Genomic DNA, 20,270 nt, shown 5'->3' with positions numbered 1-20,270 from the left:
TTTGTGTGATTGTGTGACACACTCAAAATGTACAGTCACAACATATGTTAAAATTATTTTTGAGTGTCCATTTGAGCCATATTTTCATTGTTGTGTTAAAATGTATTTTCTTGTTGCTGCCACCCGTTGTAATCAACAAACCTGCCGCAGCTTGTCTAAAGGGGCGTGGCAGTAACTGAACTCACCTGAAAGGTAAAGGAACTGAGTTGTCAGTGAGCCATCTCGCTTCTAAGCATCTAACCTTAACGTTTACACTTCTTTATTGAAACAAGATGAAGTTCCTCTCGTTGCTTCTCCTCTGTCATGTGGCATCTCCAGGTACGATCACCTTTTTAATCTCTGCTTCACTTTTCCAGTCAGCTCTGCATTTGTTGCTGCGCAGCTGATATTATTTACTTTCACGTCTACTTGACCTTGTTATGACTATTTGTAACCAAATAACACTGAATGCACCATATTCCCGATGAGTGTACTGATTGTATAACCTTGTTTGTCCGACAGTTAAACACTCCTTGAAGTTTTTTACAACTGGATCTTCTGGATTCCAAAAAGTCCCAGAGTTTGTGGTTGTTGCATTGGTTGATGAACTTCTGGTAGGTTACTGTGACATAGATAAAAGGATCGTTGAACCAAAACAGGACTGGATGAGACAATTATTAGAAAGTGAACCTCAGCAGTTGGCGTGGTACACTCGAGAATGTGCTGAGGATTTGCCGAACCACCTCAAAGCCTCGATTGACCTTTTGAAGCAGCGCTTCAACCAAAGTGGAGGTACAATACTGTCATATTTTTACTGCTTTATTTTTTTGTATCTAATTTTTTGTATAGCATTAGAAAATTATTAGAAAGTGACCCTCAGCAGTTGGAGTGGTACACTCGAACATGTCATGAGTAGGGGGTTACCTTTTTCAAAGCCTCGATTGACCATTTGAAACATCGCTTCAACCAAAGTGGAGGTACACTATATACTATCGTATTATATACTTTTTACTGATTTGATTGTTTAATTTTTTTCAACCTCAGTTCCTATAATAAGTCTATAATAACCTGTGTATTCAGAACAGACACTCTGAACCTTAAGGACAAAATGTCCCCATTGAAACCCAGTTAAACCATAATGTTTGATCCTATGGTCATCATGCATTATATTTGATCAGGTTTTCAACCTAGAGCCCTGGCTTCAAAATTGTAGATTTTCCTATTTTCCATGAGAACAGGTAATTTCTAAATGTTAGCCCTGGTCTCTTAATATTTATGTTCCCATAACACAAATTTATATTTCCCTATACCCTCTCTCAGGTGATCACATTTTCCAGAGGATGAGTGGCTGTGAGTGGGATGATGAGACTGGAGAAGTTAATGGTTTTAATCAGTATGGTTATAACGGAGAAGACTTTATATCATTTGATCTGAAGACACTGACATGGATCGCTCCAAAACCACAGGCTGTCATCACCAAACAGAGATGGGACGCTGATGAAGCTAGATTGAAATTCAATGAGTATTTCCTCACTCAGTTTTGCCCTGCACACCTGAGGTTGTTTGTGGACTATGGAAAGAGCTCTCTGCTGAGAAAAGGTAATATCACATGACCTGATATTTCTTTGGATAGTACTGGACTGTATATTCTTACTGGTTTTTAAAACTTGTAGCCATCAGGGTGGATCGGTTAGAATGCACACTGGTGTTAGAGAAATGCATTGAGGAAACCTTTAAAATTTAATTATCTGACACCAACAGAAAATTCTCACCTATTTCTCTGTGCAGATCGTTTGATGGGGAATGATGAGCAGGAGACGTCCAAGTTCTTAGTTTTACATTTTATTACAATACGTCAAGAAATGTGCAGTTATAGAGATCTCTGTGGGTTCAAACATCACTTCCCTGATACACAGGAGACAGGTTTCAGGTCATGAAATCTGGACTAGTCTCATTTCCCTCGAACCCCTTATTATATTCTAACAGATTTACTCATCATGAAGGTAGATTTCTTCCAGGAAGTGCCGCCCTCTTGATCTGTTGATTCGTCAGTTTTAATCAATATTGGGACACGTCATGTCACCAGGCAGTAATCTGCCCAGAACACCATGTCCGTGTCCAGACCTGTTCCCCAAAACATTCAACACAACCTCCTGCCTTGTTATGACTTGCAGAGATATAATTGGAGACACAGATGTTGCAACATGCACATAAAATACAAAGCATATAATATATCTTTTTATGATGATATAATCTTACTAAGTTTAAGCAGTTGGGGTAAATGTATTTAGTTTTGATGTATCTAGAGTAATCATAGTTTTTAAACAATATTAGCACATGATCATTGTATCAAAAGCATCTTACATGATTAATATATAAATGCATAGAAAGAGGGCACACACACAGTGAATTACACATGCATTCGATAGTGACCTTTGATAGTGACCTGCGTCACGCACAGAGACGGACAACAGAGACAGACAAAGAGACAGAATAACAGATCATTTTAACACTGGACAGGATTTTCCTTTGATGGTTTTTTTTTATTGAAGAAATGAATGGAATAATAACTGCTTCTATATATTCAGCAAGTTATTGTACCCCCAAAAAAGTCCAATAAGGGAGCACAAAAGCATACTAAACTAGTTATGCACTTTATAGTAAAATTAAATCTCTCTCTCCTCTCTGCAGACCTTCCCTCAGTGTCTCTCCTCCAGAAGACTCCCTCCTCTCCAGTCAGCTGCCACGCTACAGGTTTCTACCCTGAGGCAGCCATGATGTTCTGGAGGAAAGATGGAGAGGAGCTTCATGAGGACGTGGAGCTCGGAGAGATCCTCCCCAACCACGATGGATCCTTCCAGATGAGTGTTGACCTGGACCTCTCATCAGTCAAACCTGAAGACTGGACCAGGTACGAGTGTGTGTTTCATCTCTCTGGTGTGAAGGACGACATCGTCACCAGACTGGACAAAGCAGTGATCAGGACCAACAGAGGTAAGTGGCGTCAACATCAGCTCCATCCAGGAGAGGAGACAAAGTGAGAATGTTCTGTGTTGGTTCCAGTTTCTCCCTCAGAGTTTCCTGCTGCTGCTGTTATTGGAGTTTGTGTGGGATTGATGCTGCTTCTTGCACTCTGCATCACTGGACTCTTCTTCTGGAGGAAACACAAGAATGGTAAGAAATAATGATGTTTTTACATATCATTAACCAAGTTTTACTCCATTGTCATAGGAGAACTTAAGCCACAACTTTCCATACTTCATGGATGCAATGAAGGAAAAGGTCTAAAAAAGACAACTTAATATTGTTGTAAATTATACAGGTGTTGCTGTATTTTTTAAGACTGTTTTACCATCTAGAAGATAATGTTTAATGAAAAAAACAAGTAACAGTTTGACTTGATATTCAGTAGAACACGGTACTGTTTTAATACCTTCATCTCTTATTTGTATTCCAGGATTCAAGCCTGCAAACTGTAAGTATTATGTCAGAATATCTGTCTGTCCCTCTCTCTTTAATAAATACTCTTATAGATTTTAAATCAACTTCTGGCAATTTTCTTCAACAGCTTCCGAACATTCATCCTCTCCAACTCCTGTGGACAATGATACAGCTCCTGACTGATCACAGTGAGTACTTCATCATGTCAACAATGTGCAAACACTGTGGGCAGATTCCCTCCTCTGATGCTCCTCCTAAAACTAGCAACTCTTTACTGTCATACTCATATAATACTCTCATAAACAACCAACTGTCCCTCTCAACAAACATCACCGCCACTACCAGATCTTGCAGATTCTTGCTGCATAACATCAGGAGAATCCGCCCGTTTCTCACCCAGAAGGCAGCTCAGGTCCTGGTCCAGGTCCTGGTCATCTCACGCCTGGACTACTGCAACTCCCTCATGGCAGGTCTGCCTGCCAAAGCCATCCGACCTCTACAACTCATCCAGAATGCAGCTGCTCGATTGGTCTTCAATCTTCCCAAATTTTCACACACAACACCCCTCCTCCGCTCCCTCCACTGGCTACCAGTGGCTGCGCGGATACGCTTCAAGACTCTAGCTCTGGCGTACTCTGCTGCTAACGGTTCAGGTCCTACTTACATCCAGGATCTTGTCAAACTCTACACCCCTGCCCGTCCTCTCCGCTCTGCATCAGCCAAACAGCTGGCGACTCCCACCTTGCGTGGGTCAACTCGCCTCAAAACCACTTCCAGACTTTTCTCTGTCTTGGCTCCCAAATGGTGGAACGAGCTCCCCACCGACATCAGGACCTCAGACAGCCTGTACATCTTCCGCCGCAGGCTGAAGACCTATCTCTTCCAACAATACCTCGGTCAAGTCATGGTCACCTAACAGATATATATATTTAAAAAAAAAAAAAAAAAAAAAAAAATTCTTCTTCTTTTCTCTTCTTTTCTTCTTTAACATATAGCACTCCTTAGCAATGACAGTTAGCTCTTAAAGTTGTGTACTTACTCGATTCCTATGGTCTATGTCTAGTACCATCAGGTTGAATGCACTTATTGTAAGTCGCTTTGGACAAAAGCGTCTGCTAAATGACATGTAATGTAATGTAAATAAATATAAGTCTGTCTTTGGTAAAACCTTGAATTCTTCAAGTGTTAAACAACTCTTCACTGTTCAAATATTTGATATATTTACATAATAAATTCTTATTATTAGCCAAATGATCCAGTATAGTGAGAGGAAACAGCTGAAACTAAGATTTTATGATATTATTGACTGAAATTGACTTTACATTTTGGTCAAAACATACTGCATATAATGTGAAAGCAAATACTCCATGATGATATAAACACTGAGTCCAGGTTCCTTTGTCTTCTCTTTACAGTGATTCAGTGAAGATTAGAAGAAGACACGTAACTCCAGTGAAGTGGTTGTGGCATCAATATTTTATTAGGTTATGTTATGTGACATAAATATGTATTAACAAAACTTCTTTTACTGAAATCTAACTTAAGTGTTTTATAGATTGGATTAGACTGTTTCAGATTGTCAGTAGATGCAGTGTAGAATAATGAAGTGAGAAGTGATAGAAGCATTTTATCTGCAGCTGTTTCTGCAGACCTTTGGTGTAAAGATCACTGCAGCAGCTGTCACACTGTAGTGGAAAATCTTAAGAGACAACAAGAGTTTCTAGAAAGACAGCCCTGCGGGATTTATTGACAAGTACAATATTCAAGATACACAAACAGGTCCTTGGTTCGAACAGCAACTGCCCAGTTTTCCTATTTCTGTTACTATATACCTAATGTTCGTGTGTAAGGTCTGATGCTTTCCTGTTATGGAGTAAAAAGTACAATATTTGCCTCTAAAATGTAGTGGAGTGGAAGTATATAGTTACTTAAAGTGTAAATACTCAAGTTAGGTACAAGTAACTCATAATCATTTTACTTGAGTAAATGTAATTGGTGACATTCCGCCACCTCACACAACACACAACCATGTTTCCAGTGCAGAATCTTGGGGCTTTTACATATCAAATTCATGTTATTCAGTCATGTGATCTCTTGTCTTTGCTGATGATTAGCATTGATGACATGTCATGTAACGATATGTAAGAGATAATTTACATAGAGTGTACAATATCATGAAATGATCTCTGACATGGTGATGCTAGACCCAGAGGCAAAGCACTTAATGTTGAATCAGCTTTTATTCTTTAATTTTTTTTTGTTTGCCACAGCTGTTGAGGATTTCTTTATGCATATTGATATGATTGAACATGATCCTACACTGTCCATGATCAGAACTATATCCATAGCAAGTCTCTATATATAGCAACGTTCTGTTATACCTCTCAACAGTCTGTTATGTAGAATTAACGCACCCTACAATGCCATTATCGATCAATTAGAATCAAGTTTTTCCAACCACATGTAATAAACTTTATTGCATATTGCCATTTTCTTTTTTTTTGGAAAACTGATTCACCTAAAATCTATTTGTCAAGGGTCTATTTTTAGTTAAATTGATGTTTTTTAGACTAAATGTGTTCTTCTTGTGCTTATCTTTGTTTGATAAGACCAGACCCAAACATGTAACATGTTTTAAACACATATTAAACATTTTTCACACACAAGGGGCTGGACAGTTTATTTTCCTGAATTTATCATTTACTTTGAATTGTTTCTTTATTGTCATTTCACTGGTGATTTATACAAGCTGAATGTTCTCAGTTCTCAGACACTGATAGAAGACTTAATGTTGTAGAAAAGATTTCCAGTCTTAATTAACATTTTTCCCATTTGCTGAACTGGAGATTATCTTGAGGTGCTGCTACATTTTCTCCTTTTGACTGCATGTCAGTGTTGTTTCTTTGAGAGAAATGTTTTCTTTTATGTTGCAACTCAAATTCAAGTTCAACAAATTGAACTTGCAACACCTGCTCACAGTTATATTCAGTATTATTCTCATATTATTCCTTAATGGTGGCATAATGAAGACCCCAGCACTGACGCTTCATCATCAGTGAGTGTGTCTCTGTAGACAAAGTGACCAGGCAGCTTTACTGATATATTAACAGTGTTGCATTCTTGTGAATCTGTAGATGACACAAATAATCTGTGGAAACAGTGACACCAACAGTGGCTACACCAGCCTTCCATATCATTAGGTACACTTGGGTATAATCTATTAGATTTTGCCTTTACAATAATAATTTTCCATTTTGAATGGCACTGTCACATAGTTATTAATATAACTACATTTTCATTATAGAGGTTGTAGTTTGCAGTGGTGTTGAATTGGACTGCATTATATTAAGAGATGTTTCTAATATTCTGGCACTCAAGTATTTATACTGGGTGGCCAAAATATTACAATCAATAATAATGCAGTCCAGTTCAACACGAATGCAAACTACAACCTCCATAATGAAAATATAGTTAGATTAATAACTCTGATGCTGTCAATCCAAACTGAACATTATTATTATTATTGTAAAGGAAGAATTTATGGATGGAGATGTTGCATTGGATCACATTAGATTATACAAGTGTTCCTAATGTTATGGCCGGTCGTGTGTAGAATCTGAATCATGACTGAACAATGAAAACACTCTTTGCAGGTTTGTTATTATAATTTCCATCTCCTCATGAGGAAGGCTGTTCCTCCAGCATCACGTCTCTTCCTTGAATCTCTCCTCACATCTCTGCTGAGAGGAACTTTCTTTATAAGTGATGTGTAGGGCGCGAACAATCCAGTTCAAAGAGCCGGCTCTTTTAAGTGAACGATGGGAGCCGGCTCACGTCCGTCAGCGAGCTGTTCTTCTTTCATTTTCACTTTTTTCGTTAGGAAAAGTAGCTACCTGTGGGTGCTGCAGACGCTGACTACGGTTGTCACGTGCATGCTGTGTGAACCAATCATTTGAGGATTGAGGATCATACCACAAAGCAGGGGGGGGCGGGGTGGCAGCACTGAGACACCTAAAACTGTTGGATGCTGCTGTTTTGCACATTGTATTATACTTATTTGTATTATGTTGTTTAGTTATTATTATTTTTACTCTATACCAAAAATAAATATGTATTTTTTGTCCAGATGTCAGTAGTTGGCATTAACAAAGCACATTTACTTGATTGCTGTATTTAATTTCTATTTTTTCAGTACTTTACTTGTTTTTTTTAGGTGTGTGTGTTTAAATAAAATAAAATTAAAATGTCAATAGCTGTCCTTTTTTAATTTCTATGCTCAGGTTTTTATAGGCATTTTCTATCTGCTTTGTGTAGCAGAGTGGTTCTTCAAGCAAGTTAGAGAGTTACAAGGGATTTTACAACTGTAAATGCAATTGGCTACAGCAATGTATTGAAATTTAAGTGATGTATGTGTTCAAATACAAATCACAAGTCAAAACAGCGCTTAAATTTGGGCGTCTCCGGTGGCACACCTGGTAGGGCGCATACCATAGAGGCTCACTCAGTCCTCCTGAGTGGGCAGCCCAGGTTCCAAAATCTGGCTCAGAGCCCTTTTTCATGTCTCCCCCTTTCACTCTGAATATCTCTCTATCAATAAAGCTATAAAATGCCCCAAAAATGTCTTCTTTTTTTTCTTCTTTTTTTTAAACCGCTAAATTTGGCTCAAGTTTAAGGGGTAAAATGCAGAGCCATTTGGGAGTCGAAAGAGCCGGCTCTTCTTGGTGAGCTGAGCCAAATTATCCGGATCACTAAAAAGAGACCAAATTCACATCACTGTTATTTATAAAGTCTGTGAGAGGAAATAAAGGTGAGAGGGAGGAGAGGAGCCGCCTTAGCCAAATAAAACAAACCCACAGTGTTGATAAGGCAGAAAATGAGGCTTATCACAACCAGATCACAACTCAGCTAAAAGCCACTTCTGAACACCTTGATGCTGGTGCCTGTATTCTGCCACATTGCATTTTCAGGTAAGATCGTGTTTTATATCTTAAACATTTATATCTATGATGAAACCATTTTAGCACTAGACACAGCTTTATTGAGTAGAAGTTGTAGGTTCTGAGGCCCGTTTATGTTTCCTCTCACGCACATTATTGATGTTGGAGCTCACCTGGCGATCTAAACTGCCCTCTCCATGTATGGTGGGCCACATGGTTCATGCGTGATCTAGTGACAGGGCGCGCACTAAAAGGAAACCGAGACAACTAGGCAACTTGTAACGTTATTATACCTGAATCGTGTGTTAGACATCATAATCTGCGCTCAGTTTTATTTCTCCCATTGGACCTGCAGCTCGTCTCCTAAAGGGGCGTGGCAGTAACTGAGCCCACCTGACAGGTACAGGGACTGAGAGGTCAGTGAGCCGTCTCTCTTGGTACCTGTCTCTGTTTACACTCCTTTATTGAGAAGATGAAGAAGTTCCTCTCGTTGCTTCTCCTCTGTCATGTGGCATCTCCAGGTACCATCACCTTTTTAATCTCTGCTTCACTTTTCCAGTCAGCTCTGCATTTGTTGCTGCGCAGCTGATATTATTTACTTTCACTTCTATTTTTCCTTGTTATGACTATTTGTAATCGAATAACACTGAATGCACCATATTACCGATGTTTGTACTGATTGTAAAACCTTGTTTGTCCGACAGTTAAACACTCCTTCAAGATTTTTACAACTGCATCTTCTGGATTCCAAAATGTTCCAGAGTTTGTGGGTGTTGCAATGGTTGATGAACTTGTGTTGGGTTACTGCAACATGGATAAGAAGATAGCAGAACCAAAACATGACTGGGCGAGAAAAGTATTAGAAAGTGATCCTGAGCAGTTGGCGTGGTTCACTGCAGCATGTCTTGAGGAGGGGGCTCACTTTTTCAAAGCCTCGATTGACCATTTGAAGCAGCGCTTCAACCAAAGTGGAGGTACACTATGCAGTACTGTCATATTATATGTTTTTACTGCTTTGATTGTTTAAGTTTTATTATAATTTATCTAGCTGTGTTAAAGCAGTTTTATTTTATTTTATTTTATTTTATTATTATCAGTTCCTATAATAATCTATAATAACCTGTGTAGTCAGAACAGACACTCTGAACCTTAAGGACAAAATGTCCCCATTGAAACCCAGTTAAACCATAATGTTTGATCCTATGGTCATCATGCATTGTATTTGATCAGGTTTTCAACATAGAGCCCTGGCTTCAAACTGTAGATTTGACTATTTTCCATGAGACCAGGTAATTTCCTAATGTTAGCCCTGGTCTCTTAAGATGATGTTCCCATAACACAAAACTGCATAATCAATTAGGTTATAAGGGAAAATACTTTCTCCAGAATTATGTTTGTTTTTGTCAGATCACAAATACGTTTGTAATCAAACTCCACAAGTCCATGTAGAGAGAGGTCTGTGTGGATAGATAGGTCAAACTAAACAGGACTTTGACTTTGTGTGTGACAGTTTGATGTCACTCATTGAAATAAAAAGTGAACTGATTATCTGCTCTTGAATCATGAGCACACCACAAGACTGGGAGACTAACCTCATGACATGCACAACATGTTAAAGATCATCTTTTTTTAACCTGAGATATCATCTGTACATCATGTTTCAGTCTCTGTTTCTCTCTCAGGTGATCACATTTTACAGAGGATGAGTGGCTGTGAGTGGGATGATGAGACCGGAGAAGTTAATGGTTTTAATCAGTATGGTTATAACGGAGAAGACTTTTTATCATTCGACCTGAAGACACTGACATGGATCGCTCCACAACCACAGGCTGTCATCACCAAACAGAGATGGGACGCTGACAAAGTTAGATTGAAATACAATGAGAATATCCTCACTCAGATTTTTCCTGATTGGCTGAAGATGTATGTGGACTATGGCAAAAGCTCTCTGCTGAGAAAAGGTAATATCACATGACCTGATATCATTTCATGGACACAATAATGTTTATACAGTCTGCTGAAACTCAACCACTTTTGCTGAGACTGAACTATCATTGTATTGTCATTGATTCGATTTCATATATGTTTTATTGCTTCAGTCTCACATTTTCTCCATTTCTTATCTTGATTTCTCCCTTTTTAATCTCTTAATTTCTTCCCTTTCTTTCTCCTCTCTGCAGACCTTCCCTCAGTGTCTCTCCTCCAGAAGACTCCCTCCTCTCCAGTCAGCTGCCACGCTACAGGTTTCTACCCTGAGGCAGCCATGATCTTCTGGAGGAAAGATGGAGAGGAGCTTCATGAGGACGTGGAGCTCGGAGAGATCCTCCCCAACCACGATGGATCCTTCCAGATGAGTGTTGACCTGGACCTCTCATCAGTCAAACCTGAAGACTGGACCAGGTACGAGTGTGTGTTTCATCTCTCTGGTGTGAAGGACGACATCGTCACCAGACTGGACAAAGCAGTGATCAGGACCAACAGAGGTGAGGATGACATTTAATGGTGCTGAGTGGGACTGTATGGATGTGTTTTAGTTGTTGAGCTACAATTTCCTGTAGCTAAAAGTCATCATCAAAAAGTTCAAAGCCTCAGTGTCACTGGTCAGATCATCTGAACTGAACGATATTAATGGATTTTCTAAGTCATAGAAGGTTTTGAAGCACTAATAGACAGAGATGTGGATTTGTGTCACTGTGACTTAGACTTGAGTCGACTCAAGTCACTGTTGTGACTTGGACTTTAAATATAAAATTTAAAAAATATTCTATATTGTTAATGTTTACATTACAAGTGTCTGTGTAATTTAACGACTGAAATCACCAATCAACCCGATAGGTAAAATAAAACACTGACATTGTAACAGTATGTTTCTACAAACTGTGGATACGTAGGAATTAAAGTTAGTTTTAATTAATTTAATTAAAGTTAGTTTTAATTCGTTATGTTTCGATGATGATCGCATTTTGAAATTGTTGAGTAATTTAATGCAGGATCAAATGGCCGTTTTCTGTTAAATAATTGTGTTTCATGTTGTGACTTGATTTGTATAAACGAAGGACTCAACTTGACCGAACATAACCTGGATAACATGGACCACATGTCTGTTTTCAGACCATATCTATTTACTGCACAAGTGAGGGGTTTGTGCTGCATGTCCATGTTGGGGTAGGCATTTTTCTGGAAAAAGCAAATAAATAAATGCATAAAATTAAGCCAGAATAAAGAGAAAAAATACAGCCCTCCTCCTGCTGAATAGCAACTCTTTCTGCAGGGTTTCCCACCATTGAATCAGGCTTTCAGCATCTGAAGGAATGTGCATGTGCACCTGCATTTGCAGCACAGCCGTTAGGAACGGCCTCTCTCTGAAATGACCTGAGGTCAGCTAAAGTCTGAAAGCAAAGCAGGATTTGATTTATTTACTTTTCCTTTAACAGTGAAGACCAGAGACCTGATCACGTCCATCACTGCTGCAGCTGTTGTTCTTGTTCTCTTCTTCATCACAGCCACTGGATTTATCATTTACAAAAGGAAGAAAGGTAAGAGAGATAAATGAAAAGGTCATCTCATTTTAAATTACTTTTTTAAATACTTGATTCTTAAATCCAAGTAGCTAAATTGAAACCAGCATCAGTTCCTTACCCCATCATTTCAGAGAGCCTTACAGCGCTCTGTAAGTCCTGATAATATGACTAAACCATGATTATGTCGGAGAGTGAAGAAATCAAATAAGATCTACATATAATGGTGGGATGGATTTATTTTTCAGTTTGAGTGAGTAGAAGAGAGGATTATTTTCACTGGGGAGAAGTTGACAAAAGAAATTCTGGGATTTCCAACTAAAACAATTCGTCTGTTTTGATTTCAGCCAAATGCCCTCTATCTGGTTAGTAAAACTTCCTTTTTTTCAAATCAACACTTTTCCTGCTTTACAGTTCCTCAAAGTTCAGAGCAGGATGATCAGACTTTACACAGTTTCACTCTAACAGTTTGTTTCTGACCTCACAGCTCCTGACAGCAGCTCTGAACTCTCTGAGAAGCTGAATCCAAGTGTGTCTGACCAACTGGTGAAACAGTGAAACTTTGACACTCGTCACATTATATATCTTTACAGAAGCAAAAGAGACTGAAAAGTGGTTTCCTGCAACAATGAAGCCGCTATATTACTATACTTTAGTATCATAGGTATAATTTGTGCTTGATATTTCAAAGTTGAATTGTTTTATTTCTCATCACAAATGTATAATTTACCATATAAATCTGATTTAGTTTGATTATTTAAAATGAACTTCTATTCTGTTTTTTAAAATTTGATACAAAAATGTGTTTCCTGCCCAAGTTTCCTGATTCACATTCACTTTTTAAAAATACTTTTTATAACTTCAAATGTGCATTGTATACTATTAATGAATAAAATTACAATGAAAAAGACACGGGCATACCAAGTGTGTGGTGTTAAAGTTTCAGCTGTTCAGTGATGTATCCAGCTTCATATCTTTATCCACATTTATATTTTGTTTAGGATCTGAAGAAGAGTTACTTTTCTGAGTTTTTTAAGTGTGAAGCATTGAGTGCCCTTTAATCTTGAGGCTAGAGTGTGTTTCCTTATGTTACCACTAGAGAGCAACATAACTCTGAAATGAGTCAGCTGTGAGAGAAGTCACTGCAGTGAAACAAGCTGCCAGAGCAACATTCCTCAGTCTTTCCAGCTACAACTTCCTTTAGAGTCTTTAGAGTCAGGTTCATCAATATCAGTTATCTAAACTCTCTAACCTGCTTCTCCTTCCGTATCCCTCACTCCAAAATTAATCTTTAAATCATGTTACACATCATAATCAGCGCTCAGTTTTATTTCTCCCATCGGACCTGCAGCTCGTCTCCTAAAGGGGCGTGGCAGTAACTGAATCACCTGACAGGTACAGGGACTGAGAGGTCAGTGAGCCGTCTCTCTTGGTACCTGTCTCTGTTTACACTCCTTTATTGAGAAGATGAAGAAGTTCCTCTCGTTGCTTCTCCTCTGTCATGTGGCATCTCCAGGTACCATCACCTTTTAATCTCTGCTTCACTTTTCCAGTCAGCTCTGCATTTGTTCCTGCGCAGCTAAAACACGTCTTTATATTTATTTACTTTCACTTCTACTTTGCCTTTATATGGATATTTGTTTTTAACCGAATAACACTGAATGCATCATATTTACGATGTTTGTACTGATTGTATAACCTTGTTTGTCCGACAGTTAAACACTCCTTGAAGTTTTTTACAACTGGATCTTCTGGATTCCAAAATGTTCCAGAGTTTGTAGCTGTTGGATTGGTTGATGAACTTGTCATGGGTTACTGCGACAGCTATGAAAAGATGGTTGAACCAAAACATGACTGGATGAGAAAAGTATTTGAAAGTGATCCTCAGCAGTTGGCGTCGTACAGTCGAACATGTCTTGAGGAGACTCACTTTTTCAAAGCCTCGATTGACCATTTGAAACATCGCTTCAACCAAAGTGGAGGTACACTATATACTGTTACATGATATCGTTTTACTGCTTTAATTTCTTCTTCTTTTTTTAATCATTTTAGATGTGTTAAACCAGGTTTTTTTGTTCAATCTCAGTTCCTATAATAAGTCTATAATAACAGAGTGTCAGAACAGACACTCTGAATCTCAAGGACGAAATGTCCCCATTGAAACCCAGTTAAGCCATAATGTTTGATCCTATGGTCATCATGCATTGTATTTGATCAGGTTTTCAACATAGAGCCCTGGCTTCAAACTGTGGATTTTACTATTTTCCATGAGACCAGGTCATTTCCTAATGTTAAAAATATGTTCCCATAACACAAAACTGCATAATCAATTAGGTTTTAAGGGAAAATATTTTCTCCAGAATTATATTTGTTTTTGTCAGATCACAAATACGTTCATGTAGAGAGAGGTCTGGGTGGATAGATAGGTCAAACTAAACAGGACTTTCACTTTGAATTTGTGTGTGACAGTTTGATGTCACTCATATAAATAAAAAGTGAACTGATTATCTGCTCTTGAATCACGAGCACACCACAAGACTGGGAGACTAACCTCATGACATGCAAAACATGTTTCAGATCATCTTTCTTTAACCTGAGATATCATCTGTACATCATGTTTCAGTCTCTGTTTCTCTCTCAGGTGATCACATTTTACAGAAGATGAGTGGCTGTGAGTGGGATGATGAGACCGGAGAAGTTAATGGTTTTAATCAGTTTGGTTATGATGGAGAAGACTTTATATCATTGGACCTGAAGACACTGACATGGATCGCTCCACAACCACAGGCTGTCATCACCAAACAGAGATGGGACGCTGATGAAGCTAGAACAAAATACTCTGCCTATTACCTCACTCATGTGTTCCCTGAATGGCTGAAGATGTATCTGGACTATGGCAAGAGCTCTCTGCTGAGAAAAGGTAATATCACATGACCTGATATCATTTCATGGACACAATAATGTTTATAAAGCCGCTCCTTTATTTCCTCCTCTTCTCTCTCTCTCTGCAGACCTTCCCTCAGTGTCTCTCCTCCAGAAGACTCCCTCCTCTCCAGTCAGCTGCCACGCTACAGGTTTCTACCCTGAGGCAGCCATGATGTTCTGGAGGAAAGATGGAGAGGAGCTTCATGAGGACGTGGAGCTCGGAGAGATCCTCCCCAACCACGATGGATCCTTCCAGATGAGTGTTGACCTGGACCTCTCATCAGTCAAACCTGAAGACTGGACCAGGTACGAGTGTGTGTTTCATCTCTCTGGTGTGAAGGACGACATCGTCACCAGACTGGACAAAGCAGTGATCAGGACCAACAGAGGTAAGTGGCGTCAACATCAGCTCCATCCAGGAGAGGAGACAAAGTGAGAATGTTCTGTGTTGGTTCCAGTTTCTCCCTCAGAGTTTCCTGCTGCTGCTGTTATTGGAGTTTGTGTGGGATTGATGCTGCTTCTTGCACTCTGCATCACTGGACTCTTCTTCTGGAGGAAACACAAGAATGGTAAGAAATAATGATGTTTTTACATATCATTAACCAAGTTTTACTCCACTGTCATAGGAGAACTTAAGCCACAACTTTCCATACTTGATGGATGCAATGAAGGAAAAGGTCTAAAAAAGACAACTTAATATTGTTGTAAATTATACAGGCGTTGCTGTATTTTTTACGACTGTTTTACCATCTAGAAGATAATGTTTAATGAAAAAAACAAGTAACAGTTTGACTTGATATTCAGTAGAACACGGTACTGTTTTAATACCTTCATCTCTTATTTATATTCCAGGATTCAAGCCTGCAAACTGTAAGTATTATGTCAGAATATCTGTCTGTCCCTCTCTCTTTAATAAATACTGTTATAGTTTTTTAAATCAACTTCTGACAATGTTCTTCAACAGCTTCCGAACATTCCTCCTCTCCAACTCCTGTGGACAATGATACAGCTCTGACTGATCACAGTGAGTACTTCATCATGTCAACAATGTGCAAACACTGTGGGCAGATTCCCTCCTCTGATGCTCCTCCTACAACTAGCAACTCTTTACTGTCATACTCATATAATACTCTCATAAATATAAGTCTGTCTTTGGTAAAACCTTGAATTCTTCAAGTGTTAAACAACTCTTCACTGTTCAAATATTTGATATATTTACATAATAAATTCTTATTATTAGCCAAATGATCCAGTATAGTGAGAGGAAACAGCTGAAACTAAGATTTAATGATATTATTGACTGAAAACTTTACATTTTGGTCCAAACATACTGCATATAATGTGAAAGCAAATACTCCATGATGATATAAACACTGAGTCCAGGTTCCTTTGTCTTCTCTTTACAGCGATTCAGTGAAGATTAGAAGAAGACACGTAACTCCAGTGAAGTGGTTGTGGCATCAATATTTTATTAGGTTATGTTATCATAAATACATAAATATGTATTAACAAAACTTCTTTCCTGAAATCTAACTTAAGTGTTCATAGATCAGATTTGACTGTTTCAGATTGTCAGTGGAGGCAGTGTAGAATAATGAAGTGAGAAGTGATAGAAGCATTTTATCTGCAGCTGTTTCTGCAGACCTTTGGTGTAAAGATCACTGCAGCAGCTGTCACACGCTAGTGGTGGAAACAGTATTCAGATCCCTTACTTCAGTAAAAGTATTAATCCTACAATGTGAAATTACTCCACTGCAAGTAAAAGTCCTGCATTCAAAACTTACTGAAGTAAAAGTACAAAAGTATCAGCATCAAAATGTACTTAAAGTATCAAAATTAAAAGTACTAGTTATACAGAGCAGCCCCACTCAGATTGTTTTATATATTCTAAATATATTTTTGTATTTTTTGTATTAATGCATTTATGTAAGCAACATTTTGATTTAGCAAATATAGAGCTCACTTTAACTACTTAATATACTGTGATGGGGTTTTATTTAATTAAAGTCTAAGCACTTTAATTGTATCATGTTTTTCACGTTACTAAAGCTGGCAGCTAAATGTAGTGGAGTAAAAAGTACAATATTTGCCTCTAAAATGTTGTGGAGTAGAAGTATAACGTTACATGAAGTGGAAATACTCAAGTAAAGTACAAGTAACTCAAAATTTTACTTGAGTAAATGTACTTAGTTACATTCCACCACTGCACACAACACACAACCATGTTTCCAGTGCAGAATCTTGGGGCTTTTACATATCAAATTCATGTTATTCAGTCATGTGATCTCTTGTCATTGCTGATGATTAGCATTGATGACATGTCTTGTAACGATATGTAAGAGATAATGTACATAGAGTGTACAATATCATGAAATGATCTCTGCCATGATGATTGTCTTTTTTTGTTTGCCACAGCTGTTGAGGATTTCTTTTTGCGTATTGATATGATTGGACATGATCCTACAGAGTCTATGATCAGAACTATATCCATAGCAAGTCTCTATATATAGCAACGTTCTGTTATACCTGGCAGCAGTCTGTTATTCAGAATTAACAGACTCTACAATGCCATTATCGATCAATTAGAATCAAGTTTTTCCAACCACATGTAATAAACTTTATTGCATATTGCCATTTTCTTTTTTTTGTAAAAGTGATTCACCTAAAATCTAAAATCTATTTGTCAAGAGTCTATTTTTTTATTAAATGGATGTTTTTTTAGGCTAAATGTGTTATTTGTCTCATATGTTGTTTGATAAGACCAGACCCAAACATGTTAGAGCTTTTAAACACATATTAAACATTTTTCACACACAAGGGGCTGGGCAGTTTATTTTCCTGAATGTATAATTTACTTTGAATTGTTTCTTTATTGTCATTTCACTGGTGATTTATACAAGCTGAATGTTCTCAGTTCTCAGACACTGATAGAAGACTTCATGTTGTAGAAAAGATTTCCAGTCTTAATTAACATTTTTCCCATTTGCTGAACTGGAGATTATCTTGAGGTGCTGCTACATTTTCTCCTTTTGACTGCATTTCAGTGTTGTTTCTTTGAGAGAAATGTTTTCTTTTATGTTGCAACTCAAATTCAAGTTCAACAAATTGAACTTGCAACACCTGCCCACAGTTATATTCAGTATTATTCTCATATTATTCCTTAATGGTGGCATAATGAAGACCCCAGCACTGACGCTTCATCATCAGTGAGTGTGTCTCTGTAGACAAAGTGACCAGGCAGCTTTACTGATATATTAACAGTGTTGCATTCTTGTGAATCTGTAGATGACACAAATAATCTGTGGAAACAGTAAAGCCAACAGTGGCTACACCAGCCTTCCATATAATTTGGTACACTTGGGTATAATCTATTAGATTTTGCCTTTACAATAATAATTTTCCATTTTGAATGGCACTGTCACATAGTTATTAATATAACTATATTTTCATTATAGAGGTTGTAGTTTGCAGTGGTGTTGAATTGGACTGCATTATATTAAGAGATGTTTCTAATATTCTGGCACTCAAGTATTTATACTGGGTGGCCAAAATATTACAATCAATAATAATGCAGTCCAGTTCAACACGACTGCAAACTACAACCTCCATAATGAAAATATAGTTAGATTAATAACTCTGATGCTGTCAATCCAAACTGAACATTATTATTATTATTATTATTATTATTATTATTATTATTGTAAAGGAAGAATTTATGGATGGAGATGTTGCATTGGATCACATTAGATTATACAAGTGTTCCTATGTTATGGCCGGTCGTGTGTCGAATCTGAATCATGACTGAACAATGAAAACACTCTTTGCAGTTTTGTTATTATAATTTCCATCTCCTCATGAGGAAGGCTGTTCCTCCAGCATCACGTCTCTTCCTCGAATCTCTCCTCACATCTCCGCTGAGAGGAACTTTATTTATAAAGTCTGTGAGAGGAAATAAAGGTGAGAGTGAGTTAGAGGAAGGGGAGGAGCCACCTTAGCCAAATAAAACAAACCCACAGTGTTGATAAGGCAGAAAATGAGGCTTATCACAACCAGGGGCCTGTTGCACAAAAGTAGGATAAGGGATTAAGCCGGGATATGTTGGTTATCCTGGCTCAACTTATCCGTGATCCGGTTGCACAAAAGCAGGATAGGGGGCAGTGGGATATGTTATGGTATAAGTTACCATGGAGATTTAGTCTGTGGAGCAAACCTGCTCCAGACCAGGTTATGTTCCAGGATCTATTTAATCTCATCCCTTATCTCAGTCAGCAGTCACCACAAACGGACACCAATAGTTATTCCACTGCCCTTTACACATTGTTATCACATAGAACTAGACCCACTGTCATTATTTAAACGTTTGTGATCATTCATTTCAATCATTTTGGATAATTAATTATTTTAGATGATGTTGCAATCATTAGATAATTTACAGTTTCCCATAGACTATAAGGCTTGAGAGTTGTTAAAATGAGGGCCGTGAAGCTTTTTGTGGAATTGTACTTCACTATAGGTTTCACCAACAAGGAGATACATAATCTTTTGGCACATCAGCCAGCATCACATTGTCAGAAGTATCAGGGCTTCAGTGTGTCCCGGTGGCTCACACTGGTAGGACGTTACCATTAAGGCTGAGCCCTTGCTGTGGCGGAGCCGGGTTCGAATCCAGCCTGTGCTCCCTTTGCCGCATGTCACCCCCTTTTTATCTGTCACTTTCAATAAAGCATGAAAAATACCAAAAAAATTATCTTAAAAAATGAAGTATCAGGACTTTAAAAAGATGCAAGACAATACATCTGTTCCGCAGAAAGAATCAGTCTCATAAATTTATGACTTTTGTTGTCTTCCTCAATGTGGCCCTAAAACTCGGTCGTATAAAATACACATCCCATATAAATAAATATGTACACAAAGTGTAACATTATGTTCCTTTATTGAATAAGGATAAATCAAAACAGGTAAACCATCGGCTCCTTTCAAAACTGAAGTCACAGTGACTCTTCAAGATAGAAAGCACAGAGTCAAAGTATATTATACAACACAAGGATAAATACACATTCAAAGGTCTGAATATATTACACCCTGCATGTCTGCACACTGAAATAAATGCAGGACAAATCCATACACATGGAATGAACAGACGAATGATGCAGTAGCCTCCCTGCAAGCTTTTATACACACAGTATACAGCACAATCATCATAAGAGGCCAAATCAATTTAAATAAAAAATAAATAAATAAAAACAAATTCCTCTGCCACTGCAGGACATATTTAACTTAAATTGAAAGTATGCATATCAACTAAAATAATTCAACACATATTGCTCCCTCATGAGAGGACCACTGTCGTCATCTGGGAATATTGCTGGATTGTCCCAGTCCATGGCTGGGGGCCCTCTGGGGGCCCTCTCCTTCCTCAGGCAGGCCACATTGTGGAGGACAGTGAAGACACTGAAAGCGTGCCTTCAGG

At 38.1% G+C, this 20,270-nt stretch overlaps 3 protein-coding genes across 3 annotated transcripts in view; all 3 read left to right on the top strand.

The window, feature by feature from the left end:
- The first annotated feature begins 260 nt into the window (after nt 1-260).
- LOC131984571 (major histocompatibility complex class I-related gene protein-like) lies at nt 261-5,409 on the top strand. Its single transcript, XM_059349423.1, has 8 exons — nt 261-318; nt 502-771; nt 1,300-1,578; nt 2,671-2,973; nt 3,043-3,153; nt 3,437-3,454; nt 3,548-3,608; nt 4,836-5,409. The coding sequence occupies exons 1-7, from the start codon at nt 273-275 to the stop codon at nt 3,601-3,603; spliced, it is 1,083 nt and encodes a 360-aa protein (XP_059205406.1). The 5' UTR covers nt 261-272; the 3' UTR covers nt 3,604-3,608; nt 4,836-5,409.
- A 3,420-nt stretch (nt 5,410-8,829) lies between these two features.
- Nucleotides 8,830-12,879, top strand: LOC131984558 (major histocompatibility complex class I-related gene protein-like). Its single transcript, XM_059349408.1, has 7 exons — nt 8,830-8,878; nt 9,062-9,331; nt 10,040-10,318; nt 10,538-10,840; nt 11,792-11,893; nt 12,223-12,240; nt 12,363-12,879. The coding sequence occupies exons 1-7, from the start codon at nt 8,830-8,832 to the stop codon at nt 12,431-12,433; spliced, it is 1,092 nt and encodes a 363-aa protein (XP_059205391.1). The 3' UTR covers nt 12,434-12,879.
- A 540-nt stretch (nt 12,880-13,419) lies between these two features.
- The window catches only part of LOC131984562 (BOLA class I histocompatibility antigen, alpha chain BL3-7-like), a 43,369-nt gene continuing 36,518 nt past the window's right edge, over nt 13,420-20,270 (top strand). The window contains exons 1-6 of the mRNA XM_059349412.1: nt 13,420-13,857; nt 14,517-14,795; nt 14,887-15,189; nt 15,259-15,369; nt 15,653-15,670; nt 15,765-15,824. Of these exons, the coding sequence (XP_059205395.1) occupies nt 13,683-13,857; nt 14,517-14,795; nt 14,887-15,189; nt 15,259-15,369; nt 15,653-15,670; nt 15,765-15,824 (946 nt within the window). The 5' untranslated portion in view covers nt 13,420-13,682. The remainder of the gene's footprint in view (nt 13,858-14,516; nt 14,796-14,886; nt 15,190-15,258; nt 15,370-15,652; nt 15,671-15,764; nt 15,825-20,270) is intronic.

This window comes from Centropristis striata, chromosome 14 (assembly GCF_030273125.1).
Source record: "Centropristis striata isolate RG_2023a ecotype Rhode Island chromosome 14, C.striata_1.0, whole genome shotgun sequence".
NCBI lineage: Eukaryota > Metazoa > Chordata > Actinopteri > Perciformes > Serranidae > Centropristis > Centropristis striata.
This window is presented reverse-complemented; position numbering and strand designations above follow the sequence as displayed.